This window comes from Manacus candei, unplaced genomic scaffold (genome assembly GCF_025592945.1).
Source record: "Manacus candei isolate 608988 ecotype Guabito, Panama unplaced genomic scaffold, ASM2559294v1 h1tg000052l, whole genome shotgun sequence".
In the NCBI taxonomy this organism is placed as follows: Eukaryota; Metazoa; Chordata; class Aves; order Passeriformes; family Pipridae; genus Manacus; species Manacus candei.
In genome coordinates this window covers 3,270,907-3,287,968 of record NW_026138100.1, presented here as the reverse complement: position 1 = coordinate 3,287,968, position 17,062 = coordinate 3,270,907, and the positions used below count along the sequence as shown (strand labels likewise).

Below are 17,062 nucleotides of genomic sequence, written 5' to 3'. Positions count from 1 at the left end.
AAAAAAACCCAACAAACCTCCCTCCACAATCAACAACCAAGTGAACAAGAACTAAAAAAATGAAAAGGTGAATGTAAATTATTACGAGAAGGTAGAAAGGAACAGAAAAAAAGTGGTCCTGATAGTAACCATCCCTTTTTGGTGTTGTCCAAGTAGGAGTGACTGCTGTGTCTCAGCTCAGAGACATGACTAGACAGGGAGCTTGGAACAGTTGCCAAATCTCTGTTGTCAGACTTCCTGCTGTTCCATACACTTGAAATAGTCAAACTGACTAGGGCTGGATGAAGTTTGAGAAGAACCAAGCAAGACTGGTGAGGCTTCGGATGTGGAAGGTAAATAAAAAGGGGGCTCTATATGCAATTTCAGGACATTTTGGAGGATATGGAAGAGGAATGTAGGGTATTTATTATCTGTATAGTGAGAAGGTCTTCCACCATTCCCAGGTAATGGCCATGAGTCAGGATCAACAAGCATACCTGAGCCTCTGTGTCTCAGGTCCTCCACTGAGAATTTTCCAACACTACATTTCTGTTGAGCAATAGACTTGGTTAACAGTATAAGCTCCTACACTGCGTTTTTCACTTTCCTGTCTCAGTAAGTCATGCTGTGGACTGTTTTGCTGTGACACGGGGCTGAGATGGAAGAGTGAAGTATAGTTGAATGAATAGGGGACTTCACCTTTTTAGGTGTGACTTCAAGGTGGATTGAGTAGGTGTTATACACCCTACTAAAGAGACGTGGGGAGGAATCACTGGGAGTATTGGAGATCTGATACAAGTTTGACCCTCTGTGTCTTGTTGTTACATTTCTGTACAGTTGAGTTAGCATACAAACTTATTGCAACATTTATTTTTACAATTCAGACAGTAACAAAACAGGTTTAGAGACAGTCTGAGAATCAACTGTTAACACTACTACTTTGATCATGTTTAAGACTTTCAATGCTATATGGTATTAAGCTGTTACATGCTTTACTTGGACATTTGGCCAGCATCTGATTCTTACTTTGCAAGATCATGACTCTGAGAATTGCTTTGATTGAGACAGATTAGGATTTGTAGTAACTGTATCTTTGTGGATTCATTTTGTCCCTGAAGTGCCATTCAAATTCTGGCCTTCCCTTTAAGGTTTTCATGTGATTTATATTCAGCATTTGATCAAACATGCACACTTCTATCAAAGGTTTACTGATTGTCCCATGCCTAATTATTAAAATACCAGTGTGTGTAGCACATGACTGGATGGAATCCTCATACAGGAAAGTAGTTAAACAACTTCCCCACACACAAATTCACTGTAAATTTGATCTGTGTTTTCTTTAGCTATAAGTGGTTTGAGAAGATTAATGTTAATTTGTATTTTGTAGTTTTCCGTATCATTGGCAATATGTTTGGAGTTGAGCATGTTCAGTTATCTAGAATACTTGAGATAGGCAGTAGAGAGTCTTGCCCACAGATTTCTAGAATAAACTGTTCATTGACATTGAAATCAAATGTATGCTGCTATTAAGTGTGCTGACTTGAAAAAAACACTGGCACTTTTTACAGTAACTTGAAAGTATTCTCTTTACTTTGGCTATGCTTTTTCTCACAGAGGAAAATAAAACTAATCCCAAAAGGTCGCACGGGAATCATGCATTAATGCTCTTTCTAATTTAATTATTTAACACTTGTTTTTTGAAAACCTGAGCTAACAGTTTGAAAATGGTTTCCCTTACCAGTACAGTCACGCTCCTTGTGACTTGTCACTGATTGTGTTACACTTGCCTCATTGCCCGCTGCCCTCCCCACGCCCCCATTCTCTAGAAGTTTAGTCTTTGTTCCTTCCTTATCCTTGTGTGATAATGTCTCACCTTTACTTTTCAGAGTAATGTGCCATGATTCAAGAATGGACAGTACAAAACAAAGCTTTGTATATTTTTTTTAATGGATATTTACAGTTTTGGGGTTTTTTTAATTAGGGCTTAACTTTTCAGTTTATTCCAAGTCACTCTGTCTTCCTGAAGCATTCTCCCGAATGTTTTATTTGTGTTGTGGTGACTGCTCAGGAGAGCTCTTGTGTCAGAATGACTCTTGGATGAACAGCTCTCTCTGCATTAGTACTCTTTTCCAGGCAAATATCAGGAGACCGTTTCTCCCCCTTAGATACTAGGATAGATGGGAGGTAAATTTTGATTTTATTTAGATTAGCATATTCTTTTTTCTGGTGCGAAATCAGTTACTGAATGAATAGGAAAAATAAATTGGTCCAGTGTATAAGGTGGTTTTTAAATTAAATTTTGATATGTAATCAAAATATATATATCATCAACTGGTGATAGCTGTGCAGTGTTTGGGGAGAAATTCTTAGTGTACCTTTTAAAAAGAGCCTCCACAAACTGTACTGCTTTACACAGCAGTGCCTCAGATTTCAACAGGAAATTTCTGTACTTACTGATTTTTCACAAAAGAAATGATGCAAACTACTGCCACTGTGCAAATCCTTCCAACAGGGAACTTAGGAAGATAACTGGAAAAAATAGGTTTAGTTGGTGTTCAAATACCTTTCGATAATAATCAGACATCTAAAGAAATACTGATCAATTTTTGTCCTTTTGAGCAAGTGTTTCATATGAGTTGATGTTTATCCAGAAAAGTAGGTAAATAGCTACTGAATGGCAAATTTTCTTTATAATCGCAGAATCCTATGGTAACTCAGTTCTAAAGCACGGGTTTTTTTAAGTTTTCATAAGAGTTTCTATGTTTGCTCCCTTGCTTTGTTCTTCCAGGTTGCGTTGTAAATGGGACTAGCGTTCTTCAAAACCTCTGAATTTTTTCCTGGTTTTTATCTGCCACTTAAAGAGCACAGCGTTTCACTTTCAACCCTCTAAAATGAACTGTATTTCTGCTGTGGAAAAAATACAGCTGCCTGATTTGATAAAGCTTTAACTTCATTTGAATAAGGTCTTTCAAATGGAGAGCTACATTTTACATGAACATACAGATAACTGACTGTGTTTTATACAGTTATTTAAAAGAGTGGGTGTGTTTCATTATGGTATCAGGGTACAGAGTTAGTAAGTTGGTGATAACAGTTCAGTGGTGAGTCAGTTCCCTCTGAGGCACACCAGAGCTGCCCTTCCAGGCTAAGGACAACCACATTGGACAGTCTGAAGCCACATCCACCAGCCTGTCTCTTGCTCACTCCCTACTCATCTCATGTGGTGTGCTCCTCCAGTCCCATCCTTCCCAGTTAATCTTCACGACTCAGATTGTAATGACATGTGCCATCTCCTTAGTAATCCTGTTTGCAGGCTGAAGAGTCCAAACCATCTTTGTTCTTCACTTTAAAGCTTTTCCATAATTTTGGTTATCCCTAATGATTTCATGCCAGCTTTGGAGATTAGAGGGTGAGGCCAGAAATTCCAGAAGTAGTGAGAGGCTGAGAGTGCCCTGCAGGTTAGTACAGCCACCTAAATAGTGTGATTCTGGAAGTCCGTTTGCTGCATTTACTACTGAGAGTTTTCTGGCTTACTCTTGAGTTGATATGTTCAACAGGATGCCTCATGTATCAGCAGATCCCTGTCCTGAATGGCAATAGCCACCTTCAAAGCCAGCATCCACTACTTCACGTGCACTAATTGGTGCTTAATTTGTCTGCCTTTTTATTACTGAGGAGTGTCACCGATGTTCCTCTGCAGCTTTTGATAGTCTGACTTTGTCTTAACCAGAATATAGGTGGCAGCACAGGCTCAAGTGGGGCTCTGTTGTGAATTCTCTTTACCACACATTAAATTGTTTGCTGGCTGTATTTAAGGAGTAATTGGTTGGGTCATGCAAGGGCCTGTTTAGGACAGCTTAGTTTCTTTGGAGCCTTTTGTGAGAAATCTTTGGTAAATGTGTTTTGGTAGTCCAGGTGGTCTTATATCAGTGATTTCTCAGTGTGCTCATTGAGTCTTTCAGAGAAGGACAGTATACTGAGATGTGGCTTTTCCTTACAACAGCTGCATGGAATTATCTGTGTACTCAGTAACTCTTTTATTTTGAGTAATTTATACAATTTTTTTCTGGTACAAACATTTAACCGAACTGATCCATTTTTTACTAATTTTCACCTTGAACCCTAGTCAGAAATTCATGTTGCTTTTCCTGTCTCTTAGAGCTACAAGATTGAGACTGTTTTAAATGAAAATTAATGAATCACAGCTACTAAGTCCTTCATTCTTGAGTTCTGTTCTAGTACTTCATTATTTTTTACGTTGTGAGCTTGTTGTTTACCTTCTTGTAAACACACTAGAAGAGAATTCTGCTGCGGGAAGACTCTCAGGTTTTTCCTTAGTGTGTAGATCAAAAAAGAGAAGGGGAGGGTTCTTTTTCTGTAGGGCTTTATCACTTATGAATCCTTCTGTATGTGCTGGTTGTCCTGGAGAAGCACTTTAATGGATCTACTATTCCTTCTCTATTCTGAAAAGTGCTGTTTGTTTCTCAAACTTGATTGCATTGTCTTTTACATGTACATTACCAGCCAAAAAGAACTTCTCCCCATCCCCTTTGAACACTACGACTGATTTTCTCAAGTGTATCATTTTACTTCAGATAGTTTCCCTGACTTTACTTTTGAGCTGTGTTACCTTTTTTCCTGGTTTGTTTAAAGGCTTCTTCTATCTGAGGGCAAGCAGTTGTCTTCTGCCAACGAGCATAAAAGCCTTACAAAACTAAGATCAAGAAATAATGAGAGCAAACTGTTTTAGCTAAACATCTGTACAAAAGGGCATACAGGAAAAATGAGCTAGAATATAAGCATAGGTTTTAAAAATAATATATGTATCTTTAAGTCCTTATTTTTCAAATGCCCAGTGTCTTAAAAAAATGATCTATGCTACATGAAAAATTGAAATTTTCATTACTAGAGAGGCAACCAAGTCTTGCTTCTCTAGTCAGCCTAGCAGTAGAGAAAATGGGTTTGATGCATGGGCTGTTGGTGGATGTGGAGCTGGCTGGATGTCAGCATCTGAAGAGTTGCAGTTAATGGCTCAGTGTCCAAAGTGTGATGCCAGTACATCTGTGTGAGTCAATGGGACATCTGTGTGAGTCAATACACAGCCTCCTGATAGCTGTGTATGTCATAGGTGAAGGAACTACTGTGCCGATCTTTTCTGGGACTGTTTTCAGATTGGCAAGGTGGCTTCTGGAATCCAGACTCATTTCATGTTCACTCACATATCTGTGAATTGCTTTTACTAACTAGTGTTTTGGGCTTTGAGAGTGCTGAGGGAATACCCAAACTGATTCTACGAGAGACAGAATGTAAGCAAAATGTTTCTGTAGTTGCACATCATTCGGCCAAACAGTAGCCAGGATGAGTGACCCGCAGTCTGGTAGTCACCTGTGAGTAACTGGAAACTGAAGAGTGAGTTATGAGTATAAAACAGAGAATAAGCTGATTGGAGAATTTGATTTTCTGCCTCTTTTTTTCCCTTTCCAGAGTTGGTGATGAAGAGCATTTACATGTCTGCACTCTAGAAGTATATTGCTTTTTGTTGTATAAACGGCACATAAATCAGAAAATTTTGCAACAGCAATTAGCATTAGTGAAAAGTAGTAACAGTTGTTTTAAAAGTAGATGTCTAGCTGTGAACTGGTTATAATTTCACAGTTTTAATGGAAATCCTTTCAATCTGAGAAGACAGACACGTGCTTGGACGAACCAATTTTTTTTCAGTTTGTCTTTTGACAGCTCTAGGAGGTTTTAGTTAAAACTGGTTTTGACAGGAAAGGATAGGAAAAAAAGCATCTCGTGTTTGCAGAGAGAAGAAATCCTTGTCTCTTGGAAATTCAAATATGATGGAAGAATATCTACTTGTTATCTTCAGAGTGATAAATTATTATAGGCAACGGGGGGAGTGTGACCTATATTTAAGATTGTCTAATCCTTTCCTCTGATTGATCCTGTTTACTGTTACATTTTACTTTATTCAATGTAAAAGATTCTGAACTACATTTTCTGATCTAGCAGTTTGCCACAAATTGAGCAAATACTAGGAGGTTAAGGATACTGTTACTGTCTGTGTGGATATTAATCTGGTTCAATATATTGCATTTTCAGGCTGTGTAGCAGGAGAGGAGAGGGATCTTCTGGCTTTGTTTCTGTTTCAATGACCGTTTTACGGAAGAACTCTTAATTCTTCCTGATTTTAGTAAGAAAATAAAAAAATTCTTTATGGATGATCATTCCTATTATCAGGACTCTATTTTTGAACTTCTAAACGTTCTAATGAACTTCTGAACATGCTTCTAAACGTGTGTTGTAAACAGAAATACAATATAAGTCAAGAATATCCTTAAGTCTGTTTTGGTGTTTTGTATCTGGTCTTTTTATGTATGAAAGTAGCAAATACTAGCCAGTCCTTTCTCTGCTAACACCTAGGGCTGAAGGAGAAAAGAGCGGCATTTTGTTCAAAATTATATATTGTGAATAATCGGAGGTTTTTGAAGCAAGTAAATAGCCTTGGATGAGGGAGTCCAGATTCAGTGTGCAGGAAGGAGTTGTTTCCAATTACCACCTGTTAATCATAGCCATGAATTTAGGTCATGTAAAGTTTCACTATGTAGCAAATTTCTGATGAATAGCTGTCATTCTGGATTGCTTCTGCTAGGAGATGTATGTACTAGTAAAAACAGAGTTAGTAGTCCAGGGAGAACAGTGTTTCAGAACTGCAGTACCTGTGCACTGTGGTCATTTCGGTGGTTAGATATTAATGAAGTCACGAAGCTGTGTTTAAAATTGAGAACCCAACTTGATTTTTGCTTAAGTGTTTGTAATATTTCTGATACATTACTTTTCTGAGTTAATGCAGGGAATGAAGTCTATACTTTTTTCAATTCGTTTGAAGTGGCAAAATTGCTACATTCTCATTCTTACTGAGCTTGATTTTTTTTTCCTAACAGAAAATAAAAAGATTTGATTCAGCAGGTATATGATGATGAATATACTAAATTAAACTTCTGTTAAGCTTCCATAAAGGTACTCAAGTATATTAATGTCTTCTCCCTAGAAAGCTACCCTGTTTGTGTGTTGTAACTTCACCCTGCAACGCCTGCAGTATTTAGTGCTAGTAAAGCTAGGTATATATAGGAACCATTGCAAAGAAAAACCTCCTCTCTTTTAGGCTTTTTGGATCTTATATTTTATTGTATTGAGCTTTTTTATTCTTTCTTAAATGGAAATGTCCTTTCTTGTGTAATAAATAAAATCCAATTAAATTTAAAAATGATATTTTCTTGTGGAAAAATAATGCGTAATTATACTGCTTGCAACTTCAGAATGTATTTATGGTAACTCTTTTTCTTTTTTTTTGTTGGCAGTTGTACTCGCTGAATGATTATAAGCCACCCATTTCTAAAGCTAAAATGACACAGATCACCAAGGCAGCAATCAAGGCTATAAAGGTAAGAAGTCTTTTGACCTCTTTTATGTTTCTTATATATGTCCAAATAATTTCTTTTGAATAATGTAAAGAATTTCCTTCAAAACTTTTCCTCCACCCCTGTTGTGTGTACAATTTCCAAGTTATGATCAAATGTGATAGCGAGGGGATTTTCAGGAGTGCAACAGAAGGCTTAATTTGTGGTGTGACTTTATTTACTGGTTGTCATATGTGAGAAAGAATTATACCAACTTGACTCTTTATCAGATCTGAAAGACAGGGCTTTTTCCTCAGTTTAAAAAGGAAACACTGACATGCCTGGGAACAGATGAATAAATAGAAAACTACAGTTCACCCTTGCCTCTCCTCTCCCCGCCTCCCTGTAATATATGCATGCCTTTGGATCAATACAGCTGTTCATTTTTTCTAAATTCCTTGCATAACCTTTTCCTGGATATTGTTCATAGATTTCAGTTTTCTTGTTGCTTGGGTACAAATAGTTTTTAAATTTTAGCATTAGTACACTCATTAAAGATTATTCCTACCACAAAAGGTAATTGCCAAGCAGCAATGGAGCAGGAGAAAATGTCACTGAAAAATGATAAAGGAAAGAAACATGTCACTAATGTTAACTGTTAAAACAAATGGAAACTCAGTGAAAGCTGGAGAAGTGAAAAAGAAGTTAATATAAAAGAAAAAAGACTGAACTTTTGCTCTTCCTATTTATGTTCCTTTGCTGAGAATGGAGATAAATTTTCAGATAATGAAATCCATATTGGTGTTTTGTGTAATTGGGAGAGAGCAATTTAATGTCAGAAGAGTGAAATTCACGGGTTTCTTTTAAATATGTCTATGTAAGTTAAAGCCTGTGTGTTGCATTATAATGAAAATGCTAAAAATTTGTACTGAACATAAACAAGTAGTAAATGATAGTAGATGGTTCTATTAATTAAGCATTTAAATTATACCAAAATATTTTACCATGAACTCAACTCGGAAATCCTGCTTCCGCTCTTACCATTTCAGTAACAACGTTTAATTGTGTAGAGTGGTTATTGAGATGATCCAGAGCCGTTGTGATTATATGTGATATTTTAAAAAAACCTGCACAAATCACAAGCCAACTTTAAAGAAAAAGTACTCAGTATATGTTACAGTCCTCCTACAGTCCTGTTTTTAGGTTATTAAAGTGAACATTTGGAAAATAAATGAAATGCAGAGAAATGATATGTTTAGTAACATTAAGCTAACATCTTCAGTCATGTACAGTGAAATAACCATATGTTTTTGAAGGAACAATTATATTATTCTCCTAGTTCTCACTAAATAAAGGCATATCATTCAAAAAATCCAGTGTAAAAATGTTCAGAAGGCAAGAAAAAGTTATATTAACTCTTTTATATGTTGTTCCAAGGAAGACTGCAACTGCATACTCAGCTGTAGGTATTGGATTGCTGTTTAATAATCCAAAGATTCCTCCTCTGATTTTGCCATCAAGATATCAATATTCTTGAACAAGTAATTGCATCTTCAGATAACAAGTAATGCATCTTCAGATTTTCTCCTCTGTTGAAGTACTGTTTTATTTTTCAGTTCTACAAGCATGTTGTACAGAGTGTTGAGAAATTCATTCAAAAGGTGAGTCAGTCATGGCTGTTTTGTGTTAACAAAGAAAATGTCCTCATTTTGGATTAGAAAGTATTGGACACAGTTGGGTTTTAGATATCCATATGGATTAATATTTCTAGCACATACTAGTTTATTTCTGGTTTTAGTCACATTGAGGTTCTGCTGGTGATCAGCAGCTGATCCTAGCCCACGATGCAGAAAGACAGTTACTTTGTTCTCAGTTTATTCTTTGATCTGAATCACTGTGAGTACTGTTTTAAGACTACTGTATGTATTCATTTAATGTTAAAAGAGTCTGTCAGTGTAGCCCATGTGAACAGCTAACAGCAAAACAATTGATAGTGGTTTAGCTGGTGACAGTTGCTTTTGATTTTCTGCCGGGTTTTTCCATTGATTTTAAAGCTGAAGGGAAGATGACCGTTTACCCTCATCCTTTTTTATAGCAGAAGATGTAGCCTTTCAGTTGGTGGTTCCTGCTAGTAATTTAAAATAAAAAATATTTATATGGCTAGACTAGAATTACTTTTTGGGAAGATGGTAGTATTAATGTAAGGGTTTTGAATAACAGAGAATTTTATAGCACTTTCTTTTCTTGCAGCAGTTAATTATTCTTGGTTGTAAAACTGCATTTCGTTTCCAGTTGGAAATGCATGGATTCCAATTTGTGAGCCTTCCCTGCTTGTCTGCATTGTACTTGGTTGTTCAGTTGGTCATTTTGGTACTGAATTTGTTCTCTTTTTGTAAATAGGTGTAAATTATTATCAAATTGCCTTTTTGTTTTGACAAACAAACTAGAGAAGTTAGGCTGTTAGTGCTGTAACGTTGGATGCAATTTTCCTTCTGTTATCCTTTTTATAAAGCAGTCTAGATTACTGTGTGTCAATAACCTGTCTTCCTCATTAACTTTTATTCCTTGGTTCCCAGTTAATTCTGCAGTGCCCTTGGGCAGTGGCTGGACAGTGTAAACAGGTTTCTGCTTCAGCCTGGTGTTTTTAACTGTCTCAGAACCATTCATGAGTGAATGACTTAGGTACTAGTGCATCAGTCCTATGTGGAAAAGGTGTCATATGTATGTTTCAAGGCAATAGTAAAGACTAGTAGTATACCAACACTGCTGCTTTTTTGTCAAGCACTTGTCTTTTGTGGCATTGCCTCTGACTTCTTCCACCTCTGAGAGAAGGGATCAATATCCTCTGACCCCTGTTTAATGCTACAGATGAACACATAAGGGGGAGAGCAGGTATACATCTTATCCATCTCTGATCAGGAGCACTTTGCAGTTTCACATTCTAAAATTAGTTCAGAATTGTCTGAATTCCAGATACTGCTTTTTAGTTGTGGTGGCTCTGACTGGCGATTCAGTATTCAAAGGCATGAGGGAAGTTTTACCCTCTGAATGAAAGAGTGGCACTTTGTCAGGATTGGGACTAGTTTTTTGTGACCATTCCATGAGCTGCTGAGAGTATGAGTTATCTTTACACATTTGCCTTCAGTGTCCAGTACTACTCAGTGAGGGAGTTCTGCACTATTCATTGGTGGTTAGAGAAGGCAAATATATGTTCTTATTGATTACCTTTTTAATGATCACTCTGGATTAAATGATTCTCTTTGGTGGTCTTGATGAGGGTTTTTTCAGTATTTCATGAACAATTTAGTGAAACGTGGAACTTACTAGTAACATTAAATAATAATTTCTTACTTAAGTAGAATGAGAGATGAACAGATGAAAGTCGATTTGATATGTAAGGACTTAAATTGTGTGTTTGGAAGATAATAGCAGTATTTTTTTTGAAAGCGATCACTTCAAGTTAAAGCTCAACAAGACTGAATTTTCCATTCAGATCTGCCATAGACCTGTCCAGAGTGATGTCAGTGCCAATTATTTTACTGTTGATTCTTTACAGCTCCAGTATTTTCTTTCTTCAGAATTAATCTCATGAGGTTACTGAAACTTCAGTTGAAATAACGCGCATGACATTCTTCATTTTGTGACACTTAACTCACTGGTCTATTGAGTTATATTTAAAAAGGGTGTGTGGTTTGTGTGTTCAACTTTTTAATAGCTAGATTTTAAAAAGTTAAATTTTTTAGTGGTAGGAAGTTGATTTTACACCATTTACATATCTGCATATCGATGTGATAATTTGAACATTAAAGATTAGATATTTTTGAGAGTTTTGTTCTCCAGGACAATTTATTAAGTAGAGAACATTTTAGTGATAATTAGACCCATTTAAAAATTAGAGAGGATTGTTCGTATTTACTCTACCATTAATGGGTTCTGTTATTTTTCACATATGTTTATTTTACATTATCATTCTTTATAGTGCAAACCAGAATACAAGGTGCCTGGTCTGTATGTCATTGACTCCATTGTGAGACAGTCCCGGCATCAGTTTGGACAAGAAAAGGATGTATTCGCTCCAAGATTCAGCAATAACATCATCAGCACTTTCCAGAACTTGTACCGGTGTCCTGGTGATGACAAGGTAAACCACTTCCAGATTTTTCTAATTAGAACAATCTTTAGTGTGTTACTTATAAAGATTTTGATCTCACTTTCCGCTTGCTGGAGGGGACCTAATTAGAGACGTGCACATGTAAATGTGTTTCTTAATTTTGCTTATCTGAGTGTAGGAATTGGGGGAGACACGTCCAGTGAGATTAAGTAGACTTTTGGAAAGGTGATCTTTCCTTTGATTCTGTGATCGACCAACAACTAAATAAGGTGTAACTTGAATAGTTTGACCCAATAATTCAACTGTTCCCAATCACAGTAGTCAAGATAGCTACCAAACTCTGTTTCTAAAAGATTGGCTGGGGGTGGCACAGTGCAGGCAGTTTAACTTACTTCATATTTGTCACTCATCTTACACTAGCTAGTGTTTCTTCTTACTGAATAACTGCAAAAAGATGGGGACTGCTGAGGGCATTGTCTTCACAGAAATTTGTGCAATAGAGTCATTAAGTGAAGTCGAAAGTGAGGCAGGATGCTACAGGAAGAGAAAGGTTATTTTTTGAATAGTTGCATGAATTCATGCTGTATTTTTCAAAAAAAGATCTGAAAACCCAAAGTATCCGTGCAAGGTGATTAAGGAAAATTCAACCATTGTGGTGTCTTAGTATTCCTGCCTTTCTAGAATAGTTAGGACCTCTGCAGGAAAATGTGTTGGGATCTGCAAATTTTACTTGACTGAAAAAGCTCTGCTAAGGATGTCTGTCTTCTGCAGCTGAGTTCTGAGGTGTTATTGAAAAGGTTATTTAAGTTGAATGGCATTTTCCTAGTCTAGTTTTAGGTTATCTGTATGATTAATTCATGCTGCTTCAATTTCATGGTGTTTTATGTATATGTAGGCATGACAGTTAACTTATATTTTTATTCATTTAGTTGTCTTTCTTGAACAGTATTAGTGTGTTTTGTATAATCATTTAGCTTGCTACTTTGGGAGGTATGCTAGTACAGAAATAGCCTGACTTATTGAAGAAGGAGAGATTGGAACAAGGGTGGGCGCAAGTACTCAGTCTGTGCCTGGTTTTAAAAAATATATAGTAAATTTATTGTAGGGTAAGATATAACACCACGTATCCTGTGATATTTCAATGCATGACAATTAATGTATTGTATTAGAGGTGTTTAATGTGAAGAGGGATAGTTAAACATGGTCTGTTTACGGTCCACAAAAGTCCTGTCAAGTTCATTTCTAGGATATTTTTCACCTCAGTTAAGGGAAAATGTGTTTTGCAATATGAAGTCTTGCTGCTGTGCTACATGTGGATTCAGTATTACAGGAAGGTCTTTCTCCTGAGAAAGCAGTTACCCTATATGTCACCCAGCAAAATGTGCTGTCAGAGACCAAGATACATACCTGGTTTATATTGACGTTTATACCTGGTGTATATATATATATACACCTGGTGATTTTGATATTTAATCTGATTAAAAGGCATAATGGAGAAACACAACAGCTCTCTTTATATGAGCAAATGTGGAATTTGTTTTTTAATGAAGCAGAAGTGCAGTAATATTTCATTTAAAGTAGCAACAAAACCACCCCACTGATTCCTTTGTCTGGCCCAGAGAAAGTGCAAGGGGGAGACAGATATGGAGGCTCAGAAAGATTTTTATACTTCTATTCTGGATAGAAGATGTAAGTTAGAGCCTCTGATGGACTTGTCAAGGACTGCTTATAAAACAAACTTTCAAAGAAGGAAGGCTCACGTACGGTAATACTGAGTGGAAGCCTTCAGAGATTTGTTTAAGGGAAATCTAAGTTACATCTTCCATGTAGTGAAAATTCAGCACTTCTCTATTACAGTTAGGTATCCTCTTGGAGTTTGGGGCAAACAGACTTTCTTCTTTGGTTCAAACACTGTGGTTAAGTACTCTGTGTTCCTGTTTTATGGAACTCAGGTAATTAAACCATCTTTGTGACAGCAAACACCAGATCCTATGAAGAATTTCCTGCTCTTTATAATACAACTGACTTTATTTCCCCTCAAAATAAAGCAAAATCTTGCCTTTGATAGGAGTGAAACTTAAAAAAGAGAACATTTGTAAGCAGATCAAAACAGTGATCTGTTTATGATGTAATAGAATGCATCTATTGTTATAGTAATAGAAAGAAATAGAAATCCAAGCTGAACAATGAGTTATAGCTAGCGGAATTGTATGAAGTCTTAATTTTGATTTATTTTTTTCCTTCCCCATGATCCACATTTTTAACTATTACTGTGTATTTTCAGCAGGCAAGAAATTGTGTTCCAGTTTGAACTTTTAAATTCCTCACTTCATCAAGGGACCTTGCAAAATATTAGTCTGCTTTTCTAATAAAAATATTTAGCAATCTTACTAGTATATGCCCATTTTTCAGTGGCTATAAATGATTTGGGTTCACAGGCAGATCAGAATTGCATTCATATATGTTAACTATAAAAATTTAGGAGACTAATAATTCACTATTTTAATTATTTGTAATGCTTTAAAATGCTTTCTTAAAATCATTTTCCTTCCATATCGACTAACAAGAATAAAGGTACAAAAGAGCCAGATACCATTGTTTTCATTTGAGAGATTTCATTTTCGGTTGAGAGAATGTTGTCACTATGTGTGTACTGGGTCTTCACAGTTGCCTAGGGTCAGCCTCCGGTTCGTAGTTGAGACATCTTTGGTGTGACCCAGTCTAAGTGTTCTTACAGTTCTTACTGTTTGCAAACCTAAAGGTGCTTCGATCTAGACAGGCTGACATTGCCAGTTAAGAATTCCAGAATCTATAACAAGACAAAAGATAAACATGATTCAGGTCTGTTGTTATCTTTTCTTCATTTTAGAGTAAAATTGTTAGAGTGCTAAATTTATGGCAGAAGAATAATGTGTTCAAGAGTGAAATTATTCAGCCTCTCTTGGATATGGCAGCAGGAATTCCTCCTCCCGTTGTGACCCCTGTCTTGCCCAGCACTACAGCTGCTATGAGCAACAATACACCAGGTAAACAAAAACAGATTGATGTCATACTTTGAATCCAAACACTTCTGTCAGCTTTGGTATGTTGACTGTTAATGTGCTGAATTATCTCACTGATTTCCTTTAGATAAATCAAATGAATGCTAGAAAGAAGTCTGCTAAAGCCACCATCAGGGAAATGGGGAAACATTATTATAAATGCAGACTTGGATCATTTTGTGCTCCAAGCACCTTTCTTACTTATGTATGTAGATGACAGGGAAATGGATTTTCAACTTTTTCACTTTGTGGAGATTTTTTTCATTCAAGGTTGGGATGTACAGGAAATTGTCCATATAGGAATTGAGTTTTGGCACCTGCTCTTGACCTGCTTTGTAACCCACCTTTTGCTGATCCCATGCTGAAAAGCAGTGAGGTGGACAAATCCAACTTAGTTTTCATGGGAAAAGTAAATATGTGAAAGTTTCAACTATTGGATTGCCTTGCTGCATCTTCTAGCTCAGTATTTTTTATTTTGATTAGTTTGACTATGTTAAATTGTTGAAATCGTAGGACTACTTTAATGTTTCCTTAAATTCTGATGCAAATTGACTTTTAAAACAGTAATCTAGTCATATTTAGCATTCATCAGCATATCTCTACTTTTGAGCTAGAAGCGCAAAAGTATTTGCAGGGATGGAGGATTCTTCTGCATTATGGCATGAAACTAATTATCAGATTACTGATTTTGTCTCAGTGTTTCTCTTGAGAAAAAAGAATAAAATGAGCAATCCTCATGAATCTATCCAGCTGTTGCAGGTTGAAATTCTTAGTAGAATCCTTAAGGCTCCCCCTGTGGTTAAAGTGTGAATCCAGTAAGATTTGGACTAGCAGACAAGGTTGCTAATAATTACCTTTTGGTATATAAAATTTCCACTAAACATTCTGGAACAGTGTGTGAAACATTTTTACTTGGCCTTCATCGGTGTTTTTGTTAGTAGTCCCAATAGGTCAGTAGTGGAAAGAGATGTGAACTACACTGACACAGACTAATTCTGCTACTCGAGGAATGTTGATGTGAGTTGTGTTATTTTCGTGAGCTCTATATGTATGTGAGAAAAATAGTTTCAATTGATGTTTTTCTTCTCTAACACTATTTTTAAGTCTGTATGTCAAAATATTTTGACATACTGGATTTTCTTTTTTTTTTAGGAACACCTGTGACTCCAGTTACTCCAGCCAACGTGGCACAGAGTTTACCTGATCCTTGGGTATCTCAGATTGCTAACACAGATACCCTTGCCGCAGTTGCACAAATTTTACAGAGTCCTCAAGGCCAACAGGTAACTGTTTTGTAGACTGTTACACTATAGACTCTGTGATACCTTGTGTCTTTAAAGTACACTTAAGAAATGCTTTCAGGAGTATCTCTTAGTTTTGTGTCCAGTATTCATATGAACTATACTGTGAGGTTGTTCATCACAAAAAAGTTCCTGGTCAACTAAAACTTTTTGTTACCTTTGGTAACCAACCCTGTTTGTTCCTTAAAAGTATCGCAGAAGATGACTTTTGCTGAGATGGTCTGTAATACATACTTGTCTATATAGTATTGCAGATGGCTAAATCAAGAGCAGCATTAAGATTTCATGGATATAGGTATAAAATGGAATGTAAGTTAAAGGATATTAACTGCTGAATGCTCCAAGAAGAGCTAAACGTTGTACAAAATTATATAATGGAAATTAATTCATTCAGGAAATGTATGCTTTGTTGATTCATTTTTTATCTTTCTATCAGCTAAACATTTTTTTAACTGCAAAAAAGGGGTTTTTTGCAGCATTCAAAGATAAGGTCTTGGAATTGACTGTGTTTCTCAGTTTTTAAATGCTCAACTCCAAAAAATTGTCTTTATGTCCAGCATCACAAGGACTGCTTGTCCTCTTAACCCACAGTTATATAAGTTTAGCACGCACACACGCACACACAAGTGACTTTCTGTAAAAATGTAGACCATAATTTTTCAGTCTATGCTAGAGCTATGGTACTCGCATAACTTGGCCATTATGATTTTTATGGGGACTGAGGAATGGGTTGTTTTACCTGCTGGGTTACCAAAAAAAAATCCCATGCATACGAAGGAGAAGCAGTCACCAGTGAACTGGTGTTGACAATAACAACTTAGTGGACATATTTTATAGTATTCAGCTAAGCAGAGTTGTCTGTAATTGTTCATAAGTCAAGTTGAGGGAGTATTTTCACCCGATTGCACTGAAAGAAATTGATGAGTCATTGAAAAGCAGAGCAAAATGAGTTTTTGGGATAATCTGTGAAATGTGGAGGAAATATAGTGGAATAGCTCATAAACAAGGAAGGGATGTGAAATGAGAATGGGAAATACATGGAAAGTCAGTAAGGTAATTTTAAAGATTATACCCTAGAGAATATTCATAAAAAAGAGAAGACTGTGAAGCAAGATAAAAAAATGAAGATGAGAAGGGAATTAGGGTTTTAAAGACAGCAGATCACAAAGAAATAACATTTGGATATTTATCTTAAAGTAGTCTTAAGCAGAAATGTGGAGACAGACT

The 17,062-nt window shown here is 36.3% G+C and overlaps 1 protein-coding gene across 3 annotated transcripts in view; it reads left to right on the top strand.

Annotated features, from left to right (window-relative positions):
- The window catches only part of SCAF8 (SR-related CTD associated factor 8), a 91,998-nt gene that overhangs the window by 12,392 nt on the left and 62,544 nt on the right, over nt 1-17,062 (top strand). For all 3 annotated transcript variants that reach the window (XM_051801677.1, XM_051801678.1, XM_051801676.1), the window contains exons 2-6: nt 7,344-7,427; nt 8,999-9,043; nt 11,362-11,523; nt 14,363-14,519; nt 15,687-15,817. In XM_051801677.1, coding sequence (XP_051657637.1) covers nt 7,344-7,427; nt 8,999-9,043; nt 11,362-11,523; nt 14,363-14,519; nt 15,687-15,817 — 579 coding nt within the window. The remainder of the gene's footprint in view (nt 1-7,343; nt 7,428-8,998; nt 9,044-11,361; nt 11,524-14,362; nt 14,520-15,686; nt 15,818-17,062) is intronic.